The sequence below is a fragment of the Cryptomeria japonica genome, chromosome 3 (assembly GCF_030272615.1).
Source record: "Cryptomeria japonica chromosome 3, Sugi_1.0, whole genome shotgun sequence".
NCBI classification, from domain to species: domain Eukaryota; kingdom Viridiplantae; phylum Streptophyta; class Pinopsida; order Cupressales; family Cupressaceae; genus Cryptomeria; species Cryptomeria japonica.
The window spans coordinates 421036896-421058587 of NC_081407.1; the positions used below are offsets into that span (position 1 = coordinate 421036896).

Below are 21692 nucleotides of genomic sequence, written 5' to 3' on the forward strand. Positions count from 1 at the left end.
AGCTGGCCGAAGTAGAGGTGGCGATAGGGACCCTTGGTACGGAAGAGGGCGATTGTGCAGTGTCTTTTGGCCAGGTACCACGTAGAACTCGCGGGCTGCCAACAGGGGGTGTGGCACGACCTCCAGGAGAGGGGGTTCAGGCAGGGCAGTTGTTATTCGCACTAGCATTCCTACACGTGGACGGGGAATTGACACCACTTTCCTCGTCTGGGGTGACGAGGGGAGTCCTTCCTGGGGTGGCCATTCCAGCATTCAGGCAGATGCGTCCTGGTCCTATAATGCAGACACCTGCAGTGACCACCACTCCTTGTATTTCAGTGCGCTCACCTGTCACGGAACAGGAAATAGGGACGTAAGGCATGGGGCAAGCAAAGGACAGTGGGGAAGCAGTGGAGGACATAGACACATGGTTGGACCGGTACGCTGCTCCACCCATAGTTCCCGTAGGGCCACCACCTGCTACACCTCGCCATCCTACACAGGCTGAGGTAGTTGATTTGGGGGAGCATCCTACGCAAGTAGAGGTAGTCGAGTTGGTGGAGCATCCTACAGAGCTGGTTTTGCCCACTAGTGGCAAGGAGGAGATACCTTCACAGATGGGCCTTCAGGACGGAGGTGTAGGGAGGATCCAGCCTACTGGCGTAGCATAATTTTTTGTTGAGATGGAGGGGGCAGTTCAGCGGTTTGTAGCCTCCACAGTTGAGGAATCCATTGTTCAGCCAACCTTGGAGAGCCTACGTGAGTTTGCTACTATGGGGGTAGGAGAGGCATTCTAGAGGTTCTTTGAGGCACAAGGATGGCCGACCATAGACCTACCTGAGATGAGAGCAGAGTGGCAGTTTCAAGAGGTGGCCGGAGAGAGTTGAGTGCAGACTTTGGTGAGACAGATTGAGCAGGCTGTGTGGGATGGCTATTACCGACTCCAGGAGTCTTAGATCCAGGCAGATAGAGCTGCGGAGCTGGCCGCTCGCATCCCGTCGTTGGAGACGGAGTTGGCCTAGTAGCAGGCCCGAGCCGGCCGTGCGAAGGAGATTCTGGACACGATGAAGAGAGAATTGAGCTTGGTGAGAGTCGCACTGGCGGCTGAGTCTGAGATGAGGACCACAACAGAGACTCGCGTTACCAGCCTTGCGGCAGAGTTGGAGGCAAAGCAAAAGGAGCTCATGGAGGCTGTATTCAGGGAGAAGCGGTCACGGGAGCACCAGTTGGTGGCCGAGCGAGACCTTTCTTATCGCATTGATCAGGTGATGCGGTTGCAGGCGCAGTTGGCTTCGGCACCAGCAGCCCCTTCTTCAGGGACGCCCTCTTGCCCTCCCTAGTGATTTGTTGTTTTGGGTTTCAGTTTTGCTTGTACATCATTCCCATTTTGGTTGTTTGTCGTCCGGAGACGACATTTCTTTTTGGGGGGGATGATGTTGTTGGGTAATTAAGTATTAAGGTAAATTGTGTTAGCATTGGCAGTTAACCCGTCGGTTGTCGGCAGTTGGCACCGGGTAACTGACCAAACTCCTTTATATTGTATCTGTTTCCAGTCTTTGGACATGTTATTGTAGTCGAACATATTGCTATCATTGTATGTATTGGCTTATTATGAATCAATAGAACACTTGTGAGTTCCATATATTCTGTGTACTTCTGTCATTTATGCAATGTCTTAACTTGACACCCTACGGGGAAAACAAACTTAGCAACCATCCAATCCCATGTCTTGATCTTCTCTTTACCTCTTCTCTGTCTATCAACCTGCAAATGCTCCCACCAAAGAGATGCATGACCTTTCGACTAGGTATAGGCATATTCCACCTTCCTTTCTTCTGTAGTATTTTCAAAATCAAAATATTTCTCCATCTCCGAGATCCAATCCATCAATTCATCTGAATCCAACTTTCCATCATATTCCGGTGGGGTAAAATGAGGTTTAGTATTCGCCCTACTCAAAACCCTCAAAAATCTTTTGTCATTTGGATCAACCGTTAGTGGGTTTACTTGTTCTGTTGAGGCTTCTTCTCCTTCATCTTCACTTACATCTTCAATATGTCGGTCTCTTCTCTGGACTGTCTCCACGGCTTCCAACCGGGCTGCAATTCCTCTCAACATTTCCATCATAGCAGGGTCTGCATTCCCACGTGCTCCACCATTCCTATATCCTCTCCATGCCATCTTTATGCCTGTCCTTTGAAGCTGTAGGTCGGATCCACAGGCTGCCACCCTACAACAAAAATCTCTTAGGACAACGCAATCTCCGGAACGAAAGCTCGCTCTAATACCACTTGGTGCAGTCACTGGCTAGGAGGGACCTCAAAGAGATCAATCCAGGCCGGTCAGCAAGAGTAAACACAATGGAAACACAAGGACATGATGGAGGCAATGCATAACAGATTGAATTATGTCCTGAAAACTGATTACAACCAATCGGTAACAACTGGGTTACAGTAACCGGCTCACAGGCCTGCTAAAACATGCTAAACAATACAGAATAGGTCACAACCGGGACCTCAAATCTTAAGATCTATCTTCTATGCTCTGTCTAACTTCTTTGATTGCATTCTAATGTTCTATTACAATGATTTATACGATCCAAGGGGATCCGGTTGGCCCAAAAAAGGATCAAAACCCGAAGAACAAGACCTAACGTGTAAAACCAACAAGGTCGACCTTTGCCAAAGAAATTCCTTCGGAAAATCCAAAGGATGAAGTGTAGATCACGGGGAAAGGTCGGCCACACGCCAAGGAACATCCGAATCAACGCTCAGGGCTCCGCAAGCTACGGAAAGGATCCGGTAGATCATCAATGCAAATAGGTCCAGGCAATCGGTAATAGAAAACTGTCTCGAAAACCGGTAGCGATAACTTGCCGGAAAATGATCCAAATGCTCCACGGTTTGGGAATAAGGAAGATGATGAAGTCTTCAAGCAGAATCCAACTCCACAGTTTCCGGTGAGCCAAATCCGGGAAACACAGAAAGAAATGCGGAACCCGCAAACAAAACGCAAAACAGATAGGAAATATTTTTGGTTGATGCAAGTTTGCCACGAACCGGGGATGCTCCTGCATCACAATGCCCTCTTTCTGTGAGAACCCTCAAGCAACTAGCTGAGCTTTGTACTTATCAAGGGTTCCGTCAGCCTTATACTTGACCTTATACACCCATTTGCAGCCAATGGGCTTCTTCCCTAGTGGAAGATCAGACAAGACCCAAGTGTTGTTCTTCAGAAGACTATGATGTTTAGTTTCCATAGTGATGAAATCATAGTACGCAGTTGGAAATAACTCACACAAACTTGAAATAATGGACACAAGGATATAACAAACATATTTATTCTGTGTCTTGTGTTTTGCATACAAATGGTCCCGTTATATAGCTATTGGTGACCAAATACATAATAGGCTAATTAGTTTCAACCATCTCCAATAATATCACCCTAACTATTTCCTATAATCTCTCCACAATATCTCCATGATTCTCTCAACAATATTCATCTCTAAAATCTCTCATATCCTAGATATCTCTAACTTCTCAACAATTCTCCTCAAATGATATATTACATGTCAATCAGAAATTATTTTCTTATTTCTTAAATAAATCCCTATCTAGACTAGAAAACCAATCTACTATCCTTAATTACACTAAATTAAGGAAATCCACACCCTTTGGTAAATGTGGCAAGACCTCCCAAGTTTGTAAAAAATGCTCCTGCATCACATAGCTTGTTCCCACTCAGGTATACTTTTAGCCTCTGTATATGTTTGAGGCTTATAAACACAGTGAATGTTGGCCTTAAGAGCAAAATTTACTGTATTTTGCTCCTTGCTCTTGTTTCTAGACGATCTACCCTCAATGAGTTCATCATCATGAAGATCACCTATGGTCTTGGCCCACCATTCAGGCCAGAGAGTAGAAGTACCAGCATCTGATTCAGGAGGAGCAACTGGACCTTAGTTGATTGGAATAGGTTCATCAAGGATGAAGATCAACATTTTCCCGAGGAAACTCGGGTGGAGCAATAACATGTCGAGGAGACTCCACAACTTCAGAGTAAGAGTTTGTTGAATCCCTCCAATTAGGTGGACCCAAGGGAAGACGAACACCCAAATCCTTAGCCTTCAAAGGTTGATCCTCAGGGCACAAAATAGGAGAAGAGATATGAAAAGGCTCTCGTTCTTCATCAAAGACAACATCCCCACGGAATATGAGATGATCTGTGTTTACATCAATCAGCTGATATGCTTTCTGGGTGAGCATTTGTTTCTGGCTCTTGGAATTTAGTTTGGTGTGCTTGGCATCTGGAATCCAAACATAAGTTGTAGAGCCAAAGACTTTCAGGTGACTGATTTTGGGCTTCCTGCCAGACCAGTCTTCCTCTAGAGTCTTCTTCTTCACGATCTGTGTGGGAGACCGGTTCTGAAGATAGACAGTAGTGTAGACTGCTTCTGCCCAAAGTTTCTTTAGAACACTTCTATGTTCCAACATAGGCTGAGCCATTTTAGTGATTGTGCAATTTTTCCGCTCAACAACACCGTTCTGTGGAGGGGTGTAAGGTGTGGTAAGCTAACGCTTGATGCCATGATGTGCGTAGAAGTTGGAGAAATCAGGAGAACAAAATTCCTCCCCATTGTTTGACCTAAGAGTTATTATTTCTTGACCGGACTCTTTTTCTACTATGGCCTTAAACTTCTTAAACATGTTAAACACCTCTAATTTTTGTTTAAGAAAATACACCCACATTTTGTGACTAAAATTATCAACAAATAAGAGAAAGTACCTGGACCCAGTAACTGAAGGAGTGTTAATTGGTCCACAAATATCAACACGAACCAATTGTAATACCTTGGAAGCTCGCCAAGTATCACCATCTGAAAATGGAGTCCCATGCTGCTTTCCAGCCTTACAAGCTTTGCAAACTCCATGATTTTGAGTTTGAATCTCAGGTAAGCCAACAACTAGACCCCCTTGAACTAGCTGAGATAGTGTATGTTCAGATGTCCATACCGTTGATGCCAAAGATTGATGATGGTTGAACTTTTGGCTGCCATGGCATGCTCTTGAGAATCACTAGTGTCAACAAGTCTATAAAGACCATGATCTTCAATACCCACAACAACTTTAGTGCGAGTCTCCCAATCAACAATATTCCACTAGTGCGAATTGAATACTACATCTAGTTGAGGAGAGTGTTTCATAATATGATTGATAAAGAGAAGGTTGAGTTCCATCCCTAGAACATAGTATACATTGAGGAAAATTAAATTCCTCGCACCGGATTGAATCTGCACGTTGTGCTTGCCGACAACAGTTTACTCTTTCCCTCCAACGATTACTAAATTGGTGAAAGGCATGTATTCTATGAACCAATCCCTTCGATGAGTGAAGTTTCGAGAAGCACTTGAATCAATGGACCGAGCAGAGGACTTAACATGATCTGCAGGTCTTTTAGCCATACAGGCGTAAAAGGCAGATTCCTTCTGCTCAGTGTGCTCTACAACATTAGCATTTAGCTAAGACCCTCCCTGCTTCTTCTATTCAGAAGCCAAGCATCGCCGATAGTCTTTCTTCATGTGACCATACTTGTGGCAATATTTGCACTGAATGTTCTCCTTGGAGTTGTCCTGGGATTGACCTGGGCCTTTCTGCTGAGAGGATTGATGTTTCCCTTTGTCCTTAGTAGAGGATTTAGCTATGAAGGCCTGTTCTGTGGAGGACAAACTAGCACTACTGCTTTCTCCAACGATCTTGCTGCAGAAGTTTGTTGCAAAGTTTTGGAAACTTCAAGTCAACATTAGTCGAGGTAATGTTGAGCGTGTCAATAAAGTGCTCATAAGACTTTGGTAGACTTTTCAAAGTGATGACTACAATGTCTTCTTCCTCCATTTTCAGACCAATCACCTTCAATTGATCATGTATGTCCTTGATTTTTGTGAGATGCTCTTGGAGAGACATCTTTTCATCCATCATGATTGAGAAAAGCATGTTCTTGCGTAAAAAGGTGCAACTCTTATTGGACATTTCATGTAGGCCCTTCAAATGATCCCTAATTTCAGCAGTTGTCTTTCCTAAGGGTACCTGAGGTAGCTGATCATTAGTGACCGACAATTTAATAAGAATCATGGCTTTGCGATTCCACTCAACAATTTTGTCGTGTTCTTGACCCACCGTTGTAGGATGAGTAGACTTGCCCAGAACAATTTGGTCAAGGCACTGATACTCAAAAATCATCATCATCTGTTACTTCTAGGTGTTGTAGTTGCGGCCATTGAACTTTTGACTACCTTCCAACATTATGCTAGTAAAAGATGCCATCCTTCATGCTTCTTGAGGCACAAAAAACGAGATACACAAGGATATGATGGACTGGTCAAATACAGTCAAAAGCTGATTGCACGAAACTTGAGGCATGAAGCCCAATGCAAAAATGATTCACAATGCAAGCATAAATTCAAAACCCTATGTCGGGCAAACAAAAGATCTGATGACTCTTTGATTGGTAGAAACCCTAGCCATAGTTCACAAATGCCACACGAGGGTTTAAAAATCCTAGGCGTCAGAAGCTGAACCAAACTCGTGAAAACACCAAGCACGAGTTGTGTGTAGAAAAAATCACGATTTTAAGAAAATCGCTGTGAAACTTCAGTCACCGTCGCAAAGAAAAATACCAGTCGTGGGCGGAAGAAATACAGAGCCGTTGCGAGTAAGCAAGAAACAACGTGGACCATGAACCATGCGTTGCAGAGAATGGCGTTTGAATAAATTGCGGGTGGTTGTTGCAAAAGAGACACAGTGAAGATTGCATGGAATAAAAAGTAGTCACGTGATAAAAAAAAAATGTTGACCCTTTATGCCCAAACACATAAGTAACACAAAAACCCTTTGGCGTGCAACACAAGAGGATCGAAAAGCTTCATAGATCCCATGAATAAACCTCATGAATTTGCAGAAAAAAAATTCACAAACAGACTGGCAGCCAAAAAATACGATGTGATTATTCTCAGATTTAGACCTTAAAATTTTGAAAAACAAACCCTGAAAATTTTGGAAAAATTCTTAAGAGAAGGCCTCAAAAATAATCTCCCACTCTGATACCATGTTACAATGGTAATTGCTTGATTTATTTAACGAGTGAGAATGTTCATATAGGCAATTACATTGACGATGTTTCATAAAGAAACAATCGATAATAAAAGACTAAATTAGAAAGAATGTAATCTAACTAAAAATACATTATTGACCATTAATAATAAGATATGCAAATATTAATCTAATAATTACACATAAAATGGTCCACGATGAAAGGACCTTCAATTAGCTTGAGTTTCTTGTAAATGAGGTTATGGAGAGCCTCTACAAGATAATTTTTAGCAAAGTTAAATCATTTCATTACCTTTTTTTGATATTTTGTTGCTATCTACACATTAGAAGATTGCAAATGGAGAGTAAGTAGCTGATCCAATCGACTAGTCTTATGTGACTTTTAGAAAATGGCTATACACAAAGGGATCCTATATGATCAATCAAGAATGTAAATTTAGGCATTGATTGATAGTAATAAAGGATCGATGTCAATCCTAGGGTATCATTTGATTTAGTGCAGAATTTGGCACATATAGTAATTGCAAGCTATTTTTAGGATTGCAGGGTTAGTTAAAGCTATCCATACAAGACGACTTCCTTCACCTAGGAATGGCCTGCATCATTTGATATTTCTCCATGTTTGCATATCACTTGTGCTGTAACAAAGTAACTAGCACTTGCTGAATGTGGCACAAATGTTCCTCCCATGTGTTTTTAAATGTGAGAATGTTGTGAACATAAACAATGAATGAAATTGTCAACAGCTGGAGAATTGACATTTTAGTAGTGTTCCATGGAAATGCATTTCGCCCCCCCCCACTTCAGGCCCACGTCTCCGAGATGGGGATGTGGCGTCTCCCGCTGTCCCGCCATCGCCACCGGTGCTCCGCCGGAGACTCGGAGACGTCCTGGCATCTCCAAGGAGTCTTGGAGACATCTCGGTGTCTCCAAGACTCCTTGGGAGACTCCCAGGCGTCTCTCGAGGGGCGGGGAGACTTGCAGGAGTCTCCTGTCCGAACACATCAAAAAGCAATTGATTTTTTTTTTTAAAAATTTTGAGCAATTTTTGGGGGTTGTGGGTAACCGTAATTTGATGTTGGCCCCACGCCTTCCCCCAATGCAATACAAAACCACTAAAACTACTGATTTTATTCACATTTTTAATTCTGATTTTTTTTACCAGCTAGCTGAAGAGGAGAAAAAACTTAAGAAAAGATTAATGCAATTAGCATTTAAGAAATCTTCGTATTTAGATTTAGTATTTCAAATTTTTCTATTTTATAATTTTTCTAGTTTCCTATAGTTTCATTTGAAATGTAATTCTCATACTGTTATACATCTTTTCACAACTAGTTTTTCAAGTACTATAAGTATATGTATAACTATATCAGCACCGTACCCCCACCGTCTCCAAACTTAGGCCCTTTGTCCCCGTGCCCCCCCATCCCCCCATCCCCAACGGCCGTGGAACACCGCATTTTAGCCACCTGATTGTGTTGGGTACAATGATCAAGTCCATGGACTTATTTAACCATTCAAATAAACCTTCCTTGGATTTGAAGGTGTCTTTCATACATTAAATGGGTCAATAAGAATTTGATTATAACCCAACTGAATATTGTTTTGAAAATTCTTGCACAATGGAGTTCATCTAGTATGTCCTTAGTCCTGGGAAGGAGATAATGATTCTTTGTAGTGATATGGCCTAGAGCTCTATAATTATAGCCCGAACACAATGTGCCATCCTTTGGTGTGATCACAATGGGGTTGCTGCAAGGCAAATTCTTGGGATTGATGTGTCCTTTTCCACAAGTTCATGAATCTTCTGTTTGGTCTTTTTCATCACTAGAAATGATTGTTGACGTAGAGATTCATTAGGAATAGGTGGTTTTGGAATAGATCAATAGTAGGCTTCATTGTGCACTTTTCATGCTAGTGTAGGATTGTTAAATGTCTTTGTATTTCTCTAATACATTGTTCAGTTGTTCTATTTTTGCTAAAAGGGTTAAGGCATTAGACTATGTTGCAAGGATGATTTTTATCTGTTTAAGTTCAACATCAGAATCACAATATTGATAATTCTAACTAGAACTTATTATCTACTATGTGGCATCTCTCCTTATCATCAATGACAACTTTTTTAGTATTTGTTCATAGATTGCAAGGTGTTAAAAAGATATGGTTGCTTCTGTAGAACATTATATTCCTTTAATGCATCTACATGACAAAGGACTGCATCTTGAAAGGGTTTGATTTGTATACCGAGTGACATTGTAAGTGGCCAACTTCTCAAAAGCTAAGCTAAACAATCTAATGGTTTATGGTTGTTGGTGGGGTGTCATTGATAGGTTCAATCTTGAAACAACTTAAAGAAAAAGTTGAAAAAACTAGGTTCCTCTGACTACCATTGTTAACAATGAATGTACAGGTTCCCTATTTATCCATATATGACAAAGGAACAACATTTTGGTTTTTTATGGGTTGGATTGGAAGATGGAGTGACATTGGAAGTTGCTAAGTTAGTGCGTGGGTCGAAGTCAAACAAGGGTTTTGAGTAGGGAGTTCCTTAGTAGGGTGTTTGCTGGAATTATGTATTGTGCACCATTTGCCAATCTTAGATTGTTTCTGTCAATCCTCAAAGTGATGGTTCTTTTAGGAATTACACAAAGGTCTATTTCCTTATTGCTTTACATTCTTCTTGGGTCTTCATTTGGAATTCTTATTCTAGGACTTACATTGGGACTCAAACTTTCATTCTTAGACTTGTGTTTGTCTTTTGCTTAAAATCTGGAAGCATGCAAGTAGGATTCTCCTAAGGAAGAGATATGATGTCCATGTGGGTTGGATGCATGGTCTCAATCTTGGCCTATGTTTGGAAATGAGGTTTTGTTCTAAGTCTGTAATGCGTAATTTGGAAGTCATGATATGAATACGTTTGTATATTCTTGAATTGGGAATATTTGATATCAGTCATAACAGTTCCTAATAGGGTATTAGTTTCTTTTAAGGCTAAAACAAAATATTGCATGTTTTTACAAATGTAGGATTATTCCCATGGGTAGTGCAGTAGTTATGCCACTGTTTATTTATGAACATGGAAACTCTTAGAAGGGGAAGGGAAAAAGGTGATCTAGAGCATCAGCATTAATTTTTCCTTCAAAGATAGGGGCATCCAGATTTATTTCTACCTTATATGATCCTTAGCTTCTAAATAGTCTATTTATTAATGAAGTGGATGAGTCTGATGAGAATTGAAGAGATTGCAGAAGTTGTGCAAAGTGATCAGTGGTCCTCATTAGTGTTCCTCCAAATCAATGCTTTGTCATTGCAAATAATTCTCTATCATGTTTTAAACATTTATTAAGTCAGCATTTTTGGAGTGGATTTGTAACTAATCTTACAAGAACTTGAACACATATTATATGGTTATTAGTGTCATGATGAAGCATCCTCTAGTTAGGCCTCATGTGAGTAGGCATACAAAATGTATTAAGGATTGAAATGACAAATTCCAACGCCACTATGATGTAATACAAAGTACAAGCTTTGATATCATTGTGAAGTGATGCATGCCTTGATACAATCAATTTAGTGCCTAGGTGTGCCTAGTGGGTAACACACCCAAAATGACTTGAATGTGTTATAAATGGAGTTGAATGAAAGAATGATAGTATGTAAATATCAAAACAAAGTTCTTAGACAAAGATAAGATACTGGCAATGTGACACAACGTTGGAACTATAAGTCAGAAGATTTTGTTATGCAAAAGAAATGTACATTGATTTGATAGTTAGGGTGGATGTTCGAAGAAACTTTGTTTAATAGTTTATGCTTAATGTTACTTTATTGTTTGCTCATTGCTTATTTGAAAATAGCTATGATACATTAATATACAAATGTGGAAGACAAAATGGTTGAGATATTGCAATAAGCCAAGGTTACCCTGAGTTTCTAGGATGGGGGGACAGGGGGGATGCATCCCCAAGTACCCAATTTTTCAAGCCAATTTGTGGGATGGCTAGAGGACGACTATATAAAATATAGGGAACTTAAAAATATATAGGAAAATTGGAATTGTTCATATGAAAACATGGGTAAAGCATGCATATATACATTATAGAACCTTTAACATATAGTATTTGTGTTGAAGAATTATAATTCATTGTCAATACTCAATATGCTTTCAAAATTCAGAATTCATTGTCAATATGCATGTGATATTTAAAAATAACATACAAGTTATAAATTTATAACAAAATGCCCAATGCCTACACTACTGCCATATATTTTCATTTTCAATTACGATATGAAAATTCAAAAAAAACAAATTACATTGCTGCCCCTAATTTGCATCTCCCAACATTGCATCAAAATCAGAGTCTTTTGTGTCATTGCCATTGTCATGGTCCACCTCATTCAACGGAATCCCAACCAATCGCACTGGTGTCTCCTCCTCATCAACCTAGGTGACATCTTTGAGATCAACATCCCACTGTAAAGTTGGAGTCTGATGCTACTCTGGAGTTTGATGATGCTGAAGAGCACTATGCATGGCCACTAGCTTCTCCGCTCGTCTAGAGGTAAGTTTAGTCCTCTTGATGGAGTGGATAAAGCCATATGTGCACCAATTCCTCTTTGCAACAGGGGAGCTAGCAACCTAAGCAAGGAAGTGAGTGACAACAATCTTCAATTGTGGTGTATCACTCTCATGACATGCCCACCATCCAATAGGGTCAGTTTGAGCTAATTTAGCTCTATCCAACCTTATCTATGGTTTACTAATGTTGGACCATGAAGATTTGCAAAGTCAAGGAATTGTGTGCGAATTATTGAAGCCCACTCCTCTAGATACATATAATGAATGGCCCATATGAATCCACCTAAAACCTCTTGGTCACCACATGGAGGCACCCTTCTATCCCTTGGTGCGTACCATTTGGGATTTAGAGCATAGGCTGCCATATGAAGCAGGGTGTTCATTGTGTTCCACCTTCACGTCACAATGGGTGTATTATGGTTCTCTTATAATTCCGAAGTACGATCCTTAGCCAAAATTGTTTCCTCTATCTTTCCAAGCATACTATCAAATGTCTCATATATCTCTCCAAGTCTAGAAGAGTCTGTATCAACGTATCTAGTGACATCTACAATAGGTGAGATGAAAGAGCAAACATATTTGCAAAATGCAAACAAAAAGTTCAAAATAATTAATTGACATACTAGAAACTTTGAAAGTTGGAACATTGAACAATAAAATTAAAATATAAAAATCAGAAATTAATATGAAAATCAGCAATTTAATAATTATTTTTTGATACAATCATTAATTTAATAATAAAATCAGCAATGTCTTACCTCATAGTGGACCACATCATCAAGGATCTTTTGTTTGATGGATTTTCCTTGTGTAGAGCTTGAATTAGTCCATGCAGTCCACTCTGAATTCACCATCATCAATTGTAGAGGCTTATGCACCACAAGCATCCTCTTCAACGAGATAAAGTGGCATATCTATATTCATTAAAAGCAATATTAAGGCTCAATGTAATTGGAATACAAATGTTTGAAGTTTCAAAATTTTAATTTTCCAATGTTTTCATATATTAAAACAAAATGAAGTGGCATACTTTGTCTCAACAGGTTTGAGGAACTCCTCTTTTGAAATGACTTGAAGAGAGCGAGGTGTGGTGGTTGTAAATGAACATTTGAATTTCTCTAGTTTCTGCCATCACTTATTTCACCCAATATATATTCCCCATGTCTTTCAATGTATTGTTCAATGCACGAACACAACATGGGGTCCAAAAGATTTGGTTGTAAACACCCTCCACCATCAAACCGGCTATGTAGCAGTAAACAGAGTTGCTCAAGTTCTGCCTATTTGTTTCCTTTATTGTTTTGTTTACTAGAAACTCTATATAATAGCTGGATAGATTAGGGTTAACAGTGTTTGAGCTACGTGGCATAGAAGAAGAGGAGTTAGGATTTTTGTAATACAATACCATGTGCATGTACAATGACACGTGTAGTAGAGCATTTCCATTGACCTATGAAATGAATAAACTGTTAGAACCTCCTAGATCAAAAGGGATGAATAATCTTATTCTTGTGGCATTGACTAGCTCAAACAACCTAACCTTAAAATCATATAGTCGTGGTGAGCTCAAAATCTTGTATTTGAGACATCAATTAATCATATTAGAATTTGATGGTATCCAAACTTTAAATCCGCTTTGTTAAAGAACTTAGCACCATAAAGTTCATCAATTAATTAAGAAAATACAAACCTTATGTTAAATAGTAGTAGATATTTGTCATATTGACATTGTATTGATGTCAAACAATCTAAAGACTGAAATTGAATGACTAGTATAGTATGTCATGGCCCCTTTTCAAAATTAAATTAATAACCTATTTCTTCATTCCCATAGGCTAAGGGGATAAAGTGAGTGAAATGATTAAAAATAATATTTAAAGTTGGGCCCAATAATTTTATTTTAGTAAGGGCAACTTAAATATTATTATTTTATTTATAGTGTTTTTTAAGCATCTTGGATGGAGCTTTTAGGAGGGAAAAGGAAATCCAAATTGAGGGGCCCAAAAGGAATTTATATTGGAGGGTGAATTGATCAAAGAGTCATCCATTTTGTCATTGCAATCAAAATCCTTTTTCCAGAGCTTGAGCACTTGTGTTCATCTTCTTATCTGAGGACAAAAACCCTTGGTGTGTCACTGTGCAGAAATTTGGTTGACAAAAACCCTCTTATCCAAGTGCAGTGATTCCATCCAGGGATCACATTGATGTTAAATTTTGCAAATTTAAATCTAATTTCAAGCAATTTGGGGTATTTTTGAGGATTTAATTCATGACAAAGGTTGCTGTTAAGTTTCAGATCAAGTGTCTGGAAAATTTTCAAACATTAGTAGGTTATTTGATGTTTTGCTGCTGCAGAACAGCCATTTCAGACTTGGCAGTGGCTGTACCGTCCTTACAGTTGTCGTATAGTCAAGAACCAATGGATGTATGGCTTGTTTTTTGCCTCAATGACCGCCACTTGACTAGATTTGTATCCCATACAGTAGTATCAGTACTTGTGAGTGGTTATTTTGGTCATAAAAAAACTATTATAAAATTATGTGTTGAGGGTTGTTGATTTAAATGTTTAGAAAATTGTTGCTAGCCAATTTCATACATCAGCATGTGTAATGCTTTTTCCATCAGCTATAATAAATAAAAACAGATCTAAGGATTTCATCATTTCAGTTCACATTATTGCTATTTGAAATTCTTGTTGTTGTCGGGAATAATCATTATGTTATGTTGGTATATTATGTTTATGTTGTCGTCGGTAATAATGTGTTACGGCGGTCAGTTAGTTAGCCGACGGGTAGGTAGTTGGAGTCGCGACGGTTGTGTCGCACCCCTTCGGCTGTCATATATTGTACCACCTCTGAGTGTTGGAGGACATGTAATGGTGACGACGGATATAGTATGAACATCCTTTGACATTAATGGCAAGCTTATTCTGGTACTTCTCTTGTATTTGCATTGTACATTACTGTTCAGTTTCTGTATTCTTCCTGTTTACCCAGTGAGGTAAACATTTGGCGCCGTTGCCGACACGAACTCGGAACAGGAGACACAGAGACACGGATGGCGCACAAACACAATGGGCCTACCCGTTTTGAGGTGAACCCGGAGGTCGACGATGCCCAAACAGAACTCTACGTAGGAGAAGACACTGCGACGAGAGAATTTTCGATTCTACTCCAAGTAGCCATTCAGACCTACGTGCGACGAGAGGCGGCGGAGGCGGAAGTCCCACCAAGTGCCGTGTGGACAGCGTTAGAAGTGAGTCCGGAGGTAAATCGGTTGATGAACCATCTCCCCCGATTGCTAGCACAGGCATCGTTGGCACAACAAGCTCGCCTGGAGGAGATTGCCCAGGACGAGCGACGCCAACAAATTTTGCAGCAATACGAGGAATGGGAAGTAGAACGAGATGGCGCCAGGTCAGGGGCATTTGAACCGTGAGGCATACGGGACGGAATAAAAAACACTTATTGTAATAATTATGTCATATTGTTGGCATAAACTTGTCTTCCACATTATGAATGAATAAAAGTATGCCATTAAGTATATAGAAAGCTGTCTGGGAATTAATGCCCAATACACTGAAAAAGACAAAAATAAGCAACAATATATAGATGAACGTGCAGTAGCCCAACGTGCCTTGATCCTTGAACAACAAGCGGAAAGGCGACAGAGGTATAAGCGAAGAGAGGAGGAACGCTCCGAAGGGGACGGTGAGGCCAGCGGCCACCCACGGAGTCGGGAGGAGTTACTTGCGGAAACCCGCCGCAGGATAGAGTGTACCAAAACTCAGTTGAGGGAGTTGAGGGACTTGCCACACACACCAGAGGCTAGCAAAACTCCAGGGAGTGGGGAGGAGGCAGGAGAGGGAGAAGACACCGGGGCTGCCAGGAGTGTCGGAGGGACACCGGGGCACGGCGGTCAAGCACCCCTTATAGGATCTGACCCATCCGGAGTAGGACAACAACCACCAATAGTAAAAAGGCAAGGTATGGCACAAAAACAAAAACTTCCAAAGTTCCATGGGGATGGGAAAGAAGACCCTGTCCGCCACTGTCGCACTTGTGAAACAATTTGGGGAGCGAATGGTGTTACCGATGAGGACGAGTGGGTAACACAGTTTCCTGCAACCTTGAGGGGCGTAGCCATCGATTGGTTTTTGGATACGGATAAGGCTAAGATTAGAACATGGGCAGACTTGAAGAAGGAATTTCAAGCAGAGTTTCGTCTCCTAAGAGACGATAATGAGATCGTAGCCGAAATCTACGGCACGAAACAGAGAAAGGACGAGACTGTTCGAACCTACAGCCGGCGGCTCAAAGAGCTGCTAGGAAAGATGGAGAACCAGCCGGCAGACGGACTGAAAAAACGGTGGTTCGTGGAAGGTCTAAAGAAATCCCTTAAACGAAAAATGAAGATAGTACCTCCTTCATATTCCGACGCCTATAACAGGGCAATGGATTTAGAAAGTGAACAGAAGACGTCCAAGAAGAAGAAAAATAAATCCTCGTCGGAGGATGATTCCTCTTCTGACAAAAGCGATAGCAGTGATGACGACTCTAAACGGAAGGTACGGGCTCTCCAGAAAGATATGGAGCGAATGATGAGAGAGATAAAGGCAACCAAAGGAAGCACAAGCAAGGGCGACGAAGGGGAGTTATGGTGCATGGACTGCCGTACCGACGGACACACCAAGGGGTCTTGTCCGAAAAAAGCATTTTGCGATATTTGCCAGATTGCTGGGCACCTTACCAAGGAGTGTCCGTACAATATGAGGACCCGTAACCAACAGGTTCTCTTTACAGAACCATCTGCGTCAGCCGGCACGTCCCAGCCTGCGAGCAACAACGCCTCGTCTGGCGACTATCGAAACAACAGGCGAGGAAGAGGTAATAATAACAATACGAACAATAACGGAAGCCGTCTCCAGTATGACGCCAAGGGCCGGCCAATTATCCAATGTAGGGCCTGTAATCAGTGGGGGCACTTCGCCCGTGATTGCACGAAGGAAGCCACCCCTCAGCACCTCTGTCGTTGGTGTGGGCCAGGTGACCATGAGGACGCAAATTGCCCGTAGGCAGGGGTTAATCTCCTCAACATTGAGAAGGCTGAGAAGACTGGTGAGAAAGAAGTACTGGCGATCACCCGCGCCCAGACGAAAAAAGCCACTTATCCCGACCCCCGTACGGAGAAGGAGCGATTACGGGAGGCAAAGGCCAATATTGAACGTGAGATGACGACCGAACGACGGGACAACGAGGTGGCGAGTACATCATTCCGTACGGAAGCGGAAAATAACATCATTGAGCAAATCTTGCAGATAGAGGTGCCGATAAAGGTAAAAGACCTTCTAGACTCTATGCCACAATTGAGGACTGCCATCCTCACCAATGTGCAAAGCACCGCATCGTCGAGTGCACCACAGGTAGGGGTTCCCGCCACCGCTACGAAGAGTACACCACAGGTGGAGGTTTCCGTCAGCCCTTCGACTGACCCGATGTTACTAGCCGTGAGCAGTGGTAGACACCCAGCTGTGGTAGAAATGCGTATCCGTGGGACCATTTTGAAGGACACCATTGTGGACGGAAAATCTGGGGTGAATGTACTACCAGAAGAAACATGGAAGCGGCTGGGGAAGCCCACCCTGTGGCCACCCACATTCAACCTGGTGGGAGCGGACCAACACGGCATTAAGCCACTCGGCCTGTTGATGGCCCAGCAAGTGACAATTGGTACGCAACCATTCTTGTTAGATTTCGTGGTTATTCCCTCGAAGAAGAAAGGCTATGACGCCATCCTGGGGAGAGTGTGGTTGATCAATGCGAGGGTAAACCACAACTGGAAGAAAAATACACTTTCCATGGAGAAGGGAGGGCGGAAATATACCATTGACCTACACACCCAAAATGTCGGCGAAGAGCTCGCCTCTTCCGACTCGGAGGACTCTAATAAAGGGGAAGGGGGTCCCGATGAAAGTAAGGGCAAGAACGCGATGGAGCCGAACAGTGAAGGGGTGCTTGAATTGGAGGGATGTTCTGAAGATGAGAGATGCTCACTTAACGGGCTCTTCCACTGGCAGATGGAAGATTACGAAATATTCCAAAGCTACAGGCTCGAAGTAGAGGAACCAGAGCAACCAACAGAGGTGTACTTGTCGGAATACAAAGAATATTGGAAGGGAGACACCCCAAACCCTAGCGACATAGATAATTCGAAGAGTGTTGGCAATGATTGGAACCTTGTGTGGAAGACCGCAGTCTTCAAAATATTTATTATTCTTCTTCTTCTTCTTATGTACGGGAAGGAGACCATGGTCCCTGTAGAATTTGTGGTTCCAGGTCTTCGGATGGCCATGGAAAATAAACTTGCCACCAATAGGTTCAAATTGAAACCCTACCACGAGAAGCGCGTAGGGGACCTAAGAGGTCGGAAGGACACCCGGGAGTCCGGAGGGGGACCCGAGAGGATGGAAGGGGACTCGAGAGGCCGGGCAGCGACTCGCCAGGTATAGGACCAAAACAAGAGACTCTCGAGCGAGGAAAACCGAGAAGGATGAAGGGCAATCCTAGAGACACAGGACCCGAGCAGACGACTCTCTAAGACATCTAAATTAGGAGATGAGGAAAAAAAAAAAACAAAAAAAAAACGTACGGTCGTATGACAGGCGACCGTACGGTCAAAAAAAATTTTTTTTTAAAAAAAAAAAAGAAAGAAAGAAAAAGTGGCCACCGTACGGTGGACACAGCAGATGGCACCACCGTGCGGTGGAACCACCGACGGTGGGACCACCGTGCGGTGGAAGCCACCGAAGGCCACGGGAATATAAACGCCGCACAGCAGCTGATGAACAAAACACCACGCCACGCCGCGCAAAGGAAGAAAAAAACAAACGCCGAGGAGAGGAGAAGCCGCCACGTTGAGCAAAGGAAAAAAGGAATAAAACGCCGCACACCGCTGAGGAAAGGAAGAAGCGACCACACCGCACAGCCGACCTTGGCAATAAAACCCCGCGGAGGAAGAAGACACTGAACACGGCCGAAGGCACATCACCGCGCAGCCAGGGAAAGGGACGCACCGCACGGCCGGATCAATACACACAGCCCGTGAGCTACCGCTGGGGCGCTGCCCCAGACCCCGCGGGGGCGCTGCCCCTCGACCCCGCTGGGGGCATTGCCCCCAGACCCCCAGTTTATTTTGAGCTACAGAAGACCACAGGAAGTGTTGTGCCTGCAGCTAAGCATTGGCAGGGAAGCCATAAGCCATAGAGGGAGACGGATTTGGAGGTTGGGAACAAACAGAGTTTGACGGAAGGCATTGCAAGTCTGTGCAGTTGTATGACACCAAGGAGTTATTCAGTTCAGTTTTTAGCCTTTAGGGAGTGTGATGGAGGATTTCAGGTGTCTCCTAGTATCTGTGCCAATGGATTGTGGCCACCTCCAGGCATGACTGGTACGCTTTGAGGAACTCGGAGGATGTCTCGGCTGGACGTGAGGTTGCCGTGGTGGATGCACAGAGGGCTCGGGAGGAGCTGACCACCAGGTTGGAGGCAATAGTCGTGTGAGACTTAGTTCAGCGTACCCAGGATAGCAGCACGGGTGGCTATCGAGGACAAATTGGCTAGGGAGACAGTATCAATTGAGTAGCAGTTGGTGGAAGCTGAGACTGAAAAACATGTTTTGCAGACAAGTTTGGGTTAGGCACAGGAGGACTGTGATGGCAAAGGAAGCAATATTGGTGAAATCCGCACTTGAGCATCAGATGGTAGCAGAAAAGGGTTTTCAGGCGAGGACGCAGCAAGTGTATAAGATCCGGGCCTGACTGGTGTCAGTAGTTCCTGCCGTTCATCTCTATTTTGTATTAAGTCGTCGGAGTCGACTTCTTTTCTTGGGGGGGATGATGTTGTCGGGAATAATCATTATGTTATGTTGGTATATTATGTTTATGTTGTCGTCGGTAATAATGTGTTACGGCGGTCAGTTAGTTAGCCGACGGGTAGGTAGTTGGAGTCGCGACGGTTGTGTCGCACCCCTTTGGCTGTCATATATTGTACCACCTCTGAGTGTTGGAGGACATGTAATGGTGACGACGGATATAGTATGAACATCCTTTGACATTAATGGCAAGCTTATTCTGGTACTTCTCTTGTATTTGCATTGTACATTACTGTTCAGTTTCTGTATTCTTCCTGTTTACCCAGTGAGGTAAACACTTGTTTTCCCTATTGTAGCATGGTTTGGAATCAGAAAAAAATGTATGTATGATTATAAATTTGAAAAGGGATATAACATAGAAGTCATTGGATCTTGGTGTTATTATGTCCTGAGTTGACCATGCATTATCAATTTCAGTACATTTGAACTCATTTTGCACATTGTTTATCGAATTATATGAATTTGTTGAGTAAGGATTTTATGGTTGCTTTTTAGGTTTGGAGCACATAAAATATGAGTATCATTGATAAGAAATAATTTGGCTTCATCTAAGTAGCACTAGTTGTCAACCACAATCCAGGAATATATAATATGCCATACATGTTAATAACTACCTTATCCTTTGTACCTAATCAAGGTGAGTAGATGCTCTTAAGGAAATGATAATACAATACCTAGGAAGGCATATGATTAATCTGACATGCCTACCTTAACCTTAAGTTTGTAAATCCTCTTACTGCCAATTATGAGTGCATGATCTGATCCTTGGGGGTTGAAGCCAAACAATAGATTCAATCCCTTGATGCCAAATACTTGTACAAAATGACATCATATGTCGTGTCATTCACTTTAGGTGGATGCTGCATCACTATGGCCACTGCCAACTCTATAGCCTAACACTACCTGACAAAGTAAACTATCACCACTTATGATAGGAAGCAAATTGTACCAATTCGAAAAACCTACATGCTCTGATCTTAATGATGCTTGAATGCACCTCCAACTCACTGTTATTATCCAAAATTACAATGCAATCCAAAACTTCTATGTAATGTTCCAACCATAGTTGAAAATAAAAAAAAATGTCAGTTACTCACAAAACTCAAGTCAACTTGGCTTGTATGTAACTAGCTGAAAAATTCGCAGATGACTAATAGGTGAGTCATGTGGCGAGTTTTGCTCCAAAAACTCAGAGAAATTTGTGATTTCTGTCAAAAACTTCCCTGCAGTTTTACAATACAACTTTGCACAGAAAAAAGGTCATTTGGGATTGTCTTCGAGTCTGGTGGTTACAGTGTCCTCAATCCTTCTAGGATTTTGCTTCAACCACATGCCTCTCTGTAACATTGCCCTTGAACCATTATGCCTCACCTTCTAGAGCCTGCAGATGTTTTGTTCCTGCCATGCTGTATGCATAACTCCTTTCTCTACCCTTTTCCTTCAATCTGACCATTTTCGAGTTTGAATATTTGCTCTCTGCCTGGGGATGGTTTGGCTCACAGCTATAGTCCATGTACTCATGACAGTGCCTTTCACTGTTTTCCTTTCTCCTTTCTCTGCAATTTGGACAGCAAATTAGAGTCTCCATATTTTTAGCCAAAAGCAGTCCCCTGTTTTTATTAATGGCATTATGTCATCGATTTCTTTCTCGGAATGCTCTAAATAATTGTGAAAGGGGATAAGAAATTAGGGTGGCATTGATTTGTTCTTTACAAACTTCTTGTTTCACATACTGTTGTTCTTCAAACCCTGTAACTTTGTTATGTACATGTTGTACTAGTGCATCATTTTTTTACCAACTAATTTTGCAGGTTACTAACATTACTTTTCTGGTTGAAAAACTTCACGACCAAAGAATGCTTTTCTAATGTCAATTTTTGAAAATTTGTCCAGCCTGGGGAATCCTTGAAAGACTTCTTCTCACGCACCAACATGTATTGGCAAATGGCTGCATATGAGCATACTCAGCACACTGGAAAGGTTAGACCATTCCGACTTTATTGACACTGAATGTAGATTTAGAATTTCTTTCATCTATTCCAACATATTTTGGTTATTTAATTACAGTTTTCCTTCTTCTAAGATGGGTAAAAAGGTATT

At 42.0% G+C, this 21692-nt stretch overlaps 1 protein-coding gene across 2 annotated transcripts in view; it reads left to right on the forward strand.

Annotated features, from left to right (window-relative positions):
* LOC131070450 (uncharacterized) overlaps positions 1–21692 on the forward strand; it is a 250978-nt gene that overhangs the window by 228200 nt on the left and 1086 nt on the right. For both annotated transcript variants that reach the window (XM_058006004.2, XM_058006003.2), the window contains exon 18: positions 21486–21572. In XM_058006004.2, coding sequence (XP_057861987.2) covers positions 21486–21572 — 87 coding nt within the window. The remainder of the gene's footprint in view (positions 1–21485; positions 21573–21692) is intronic.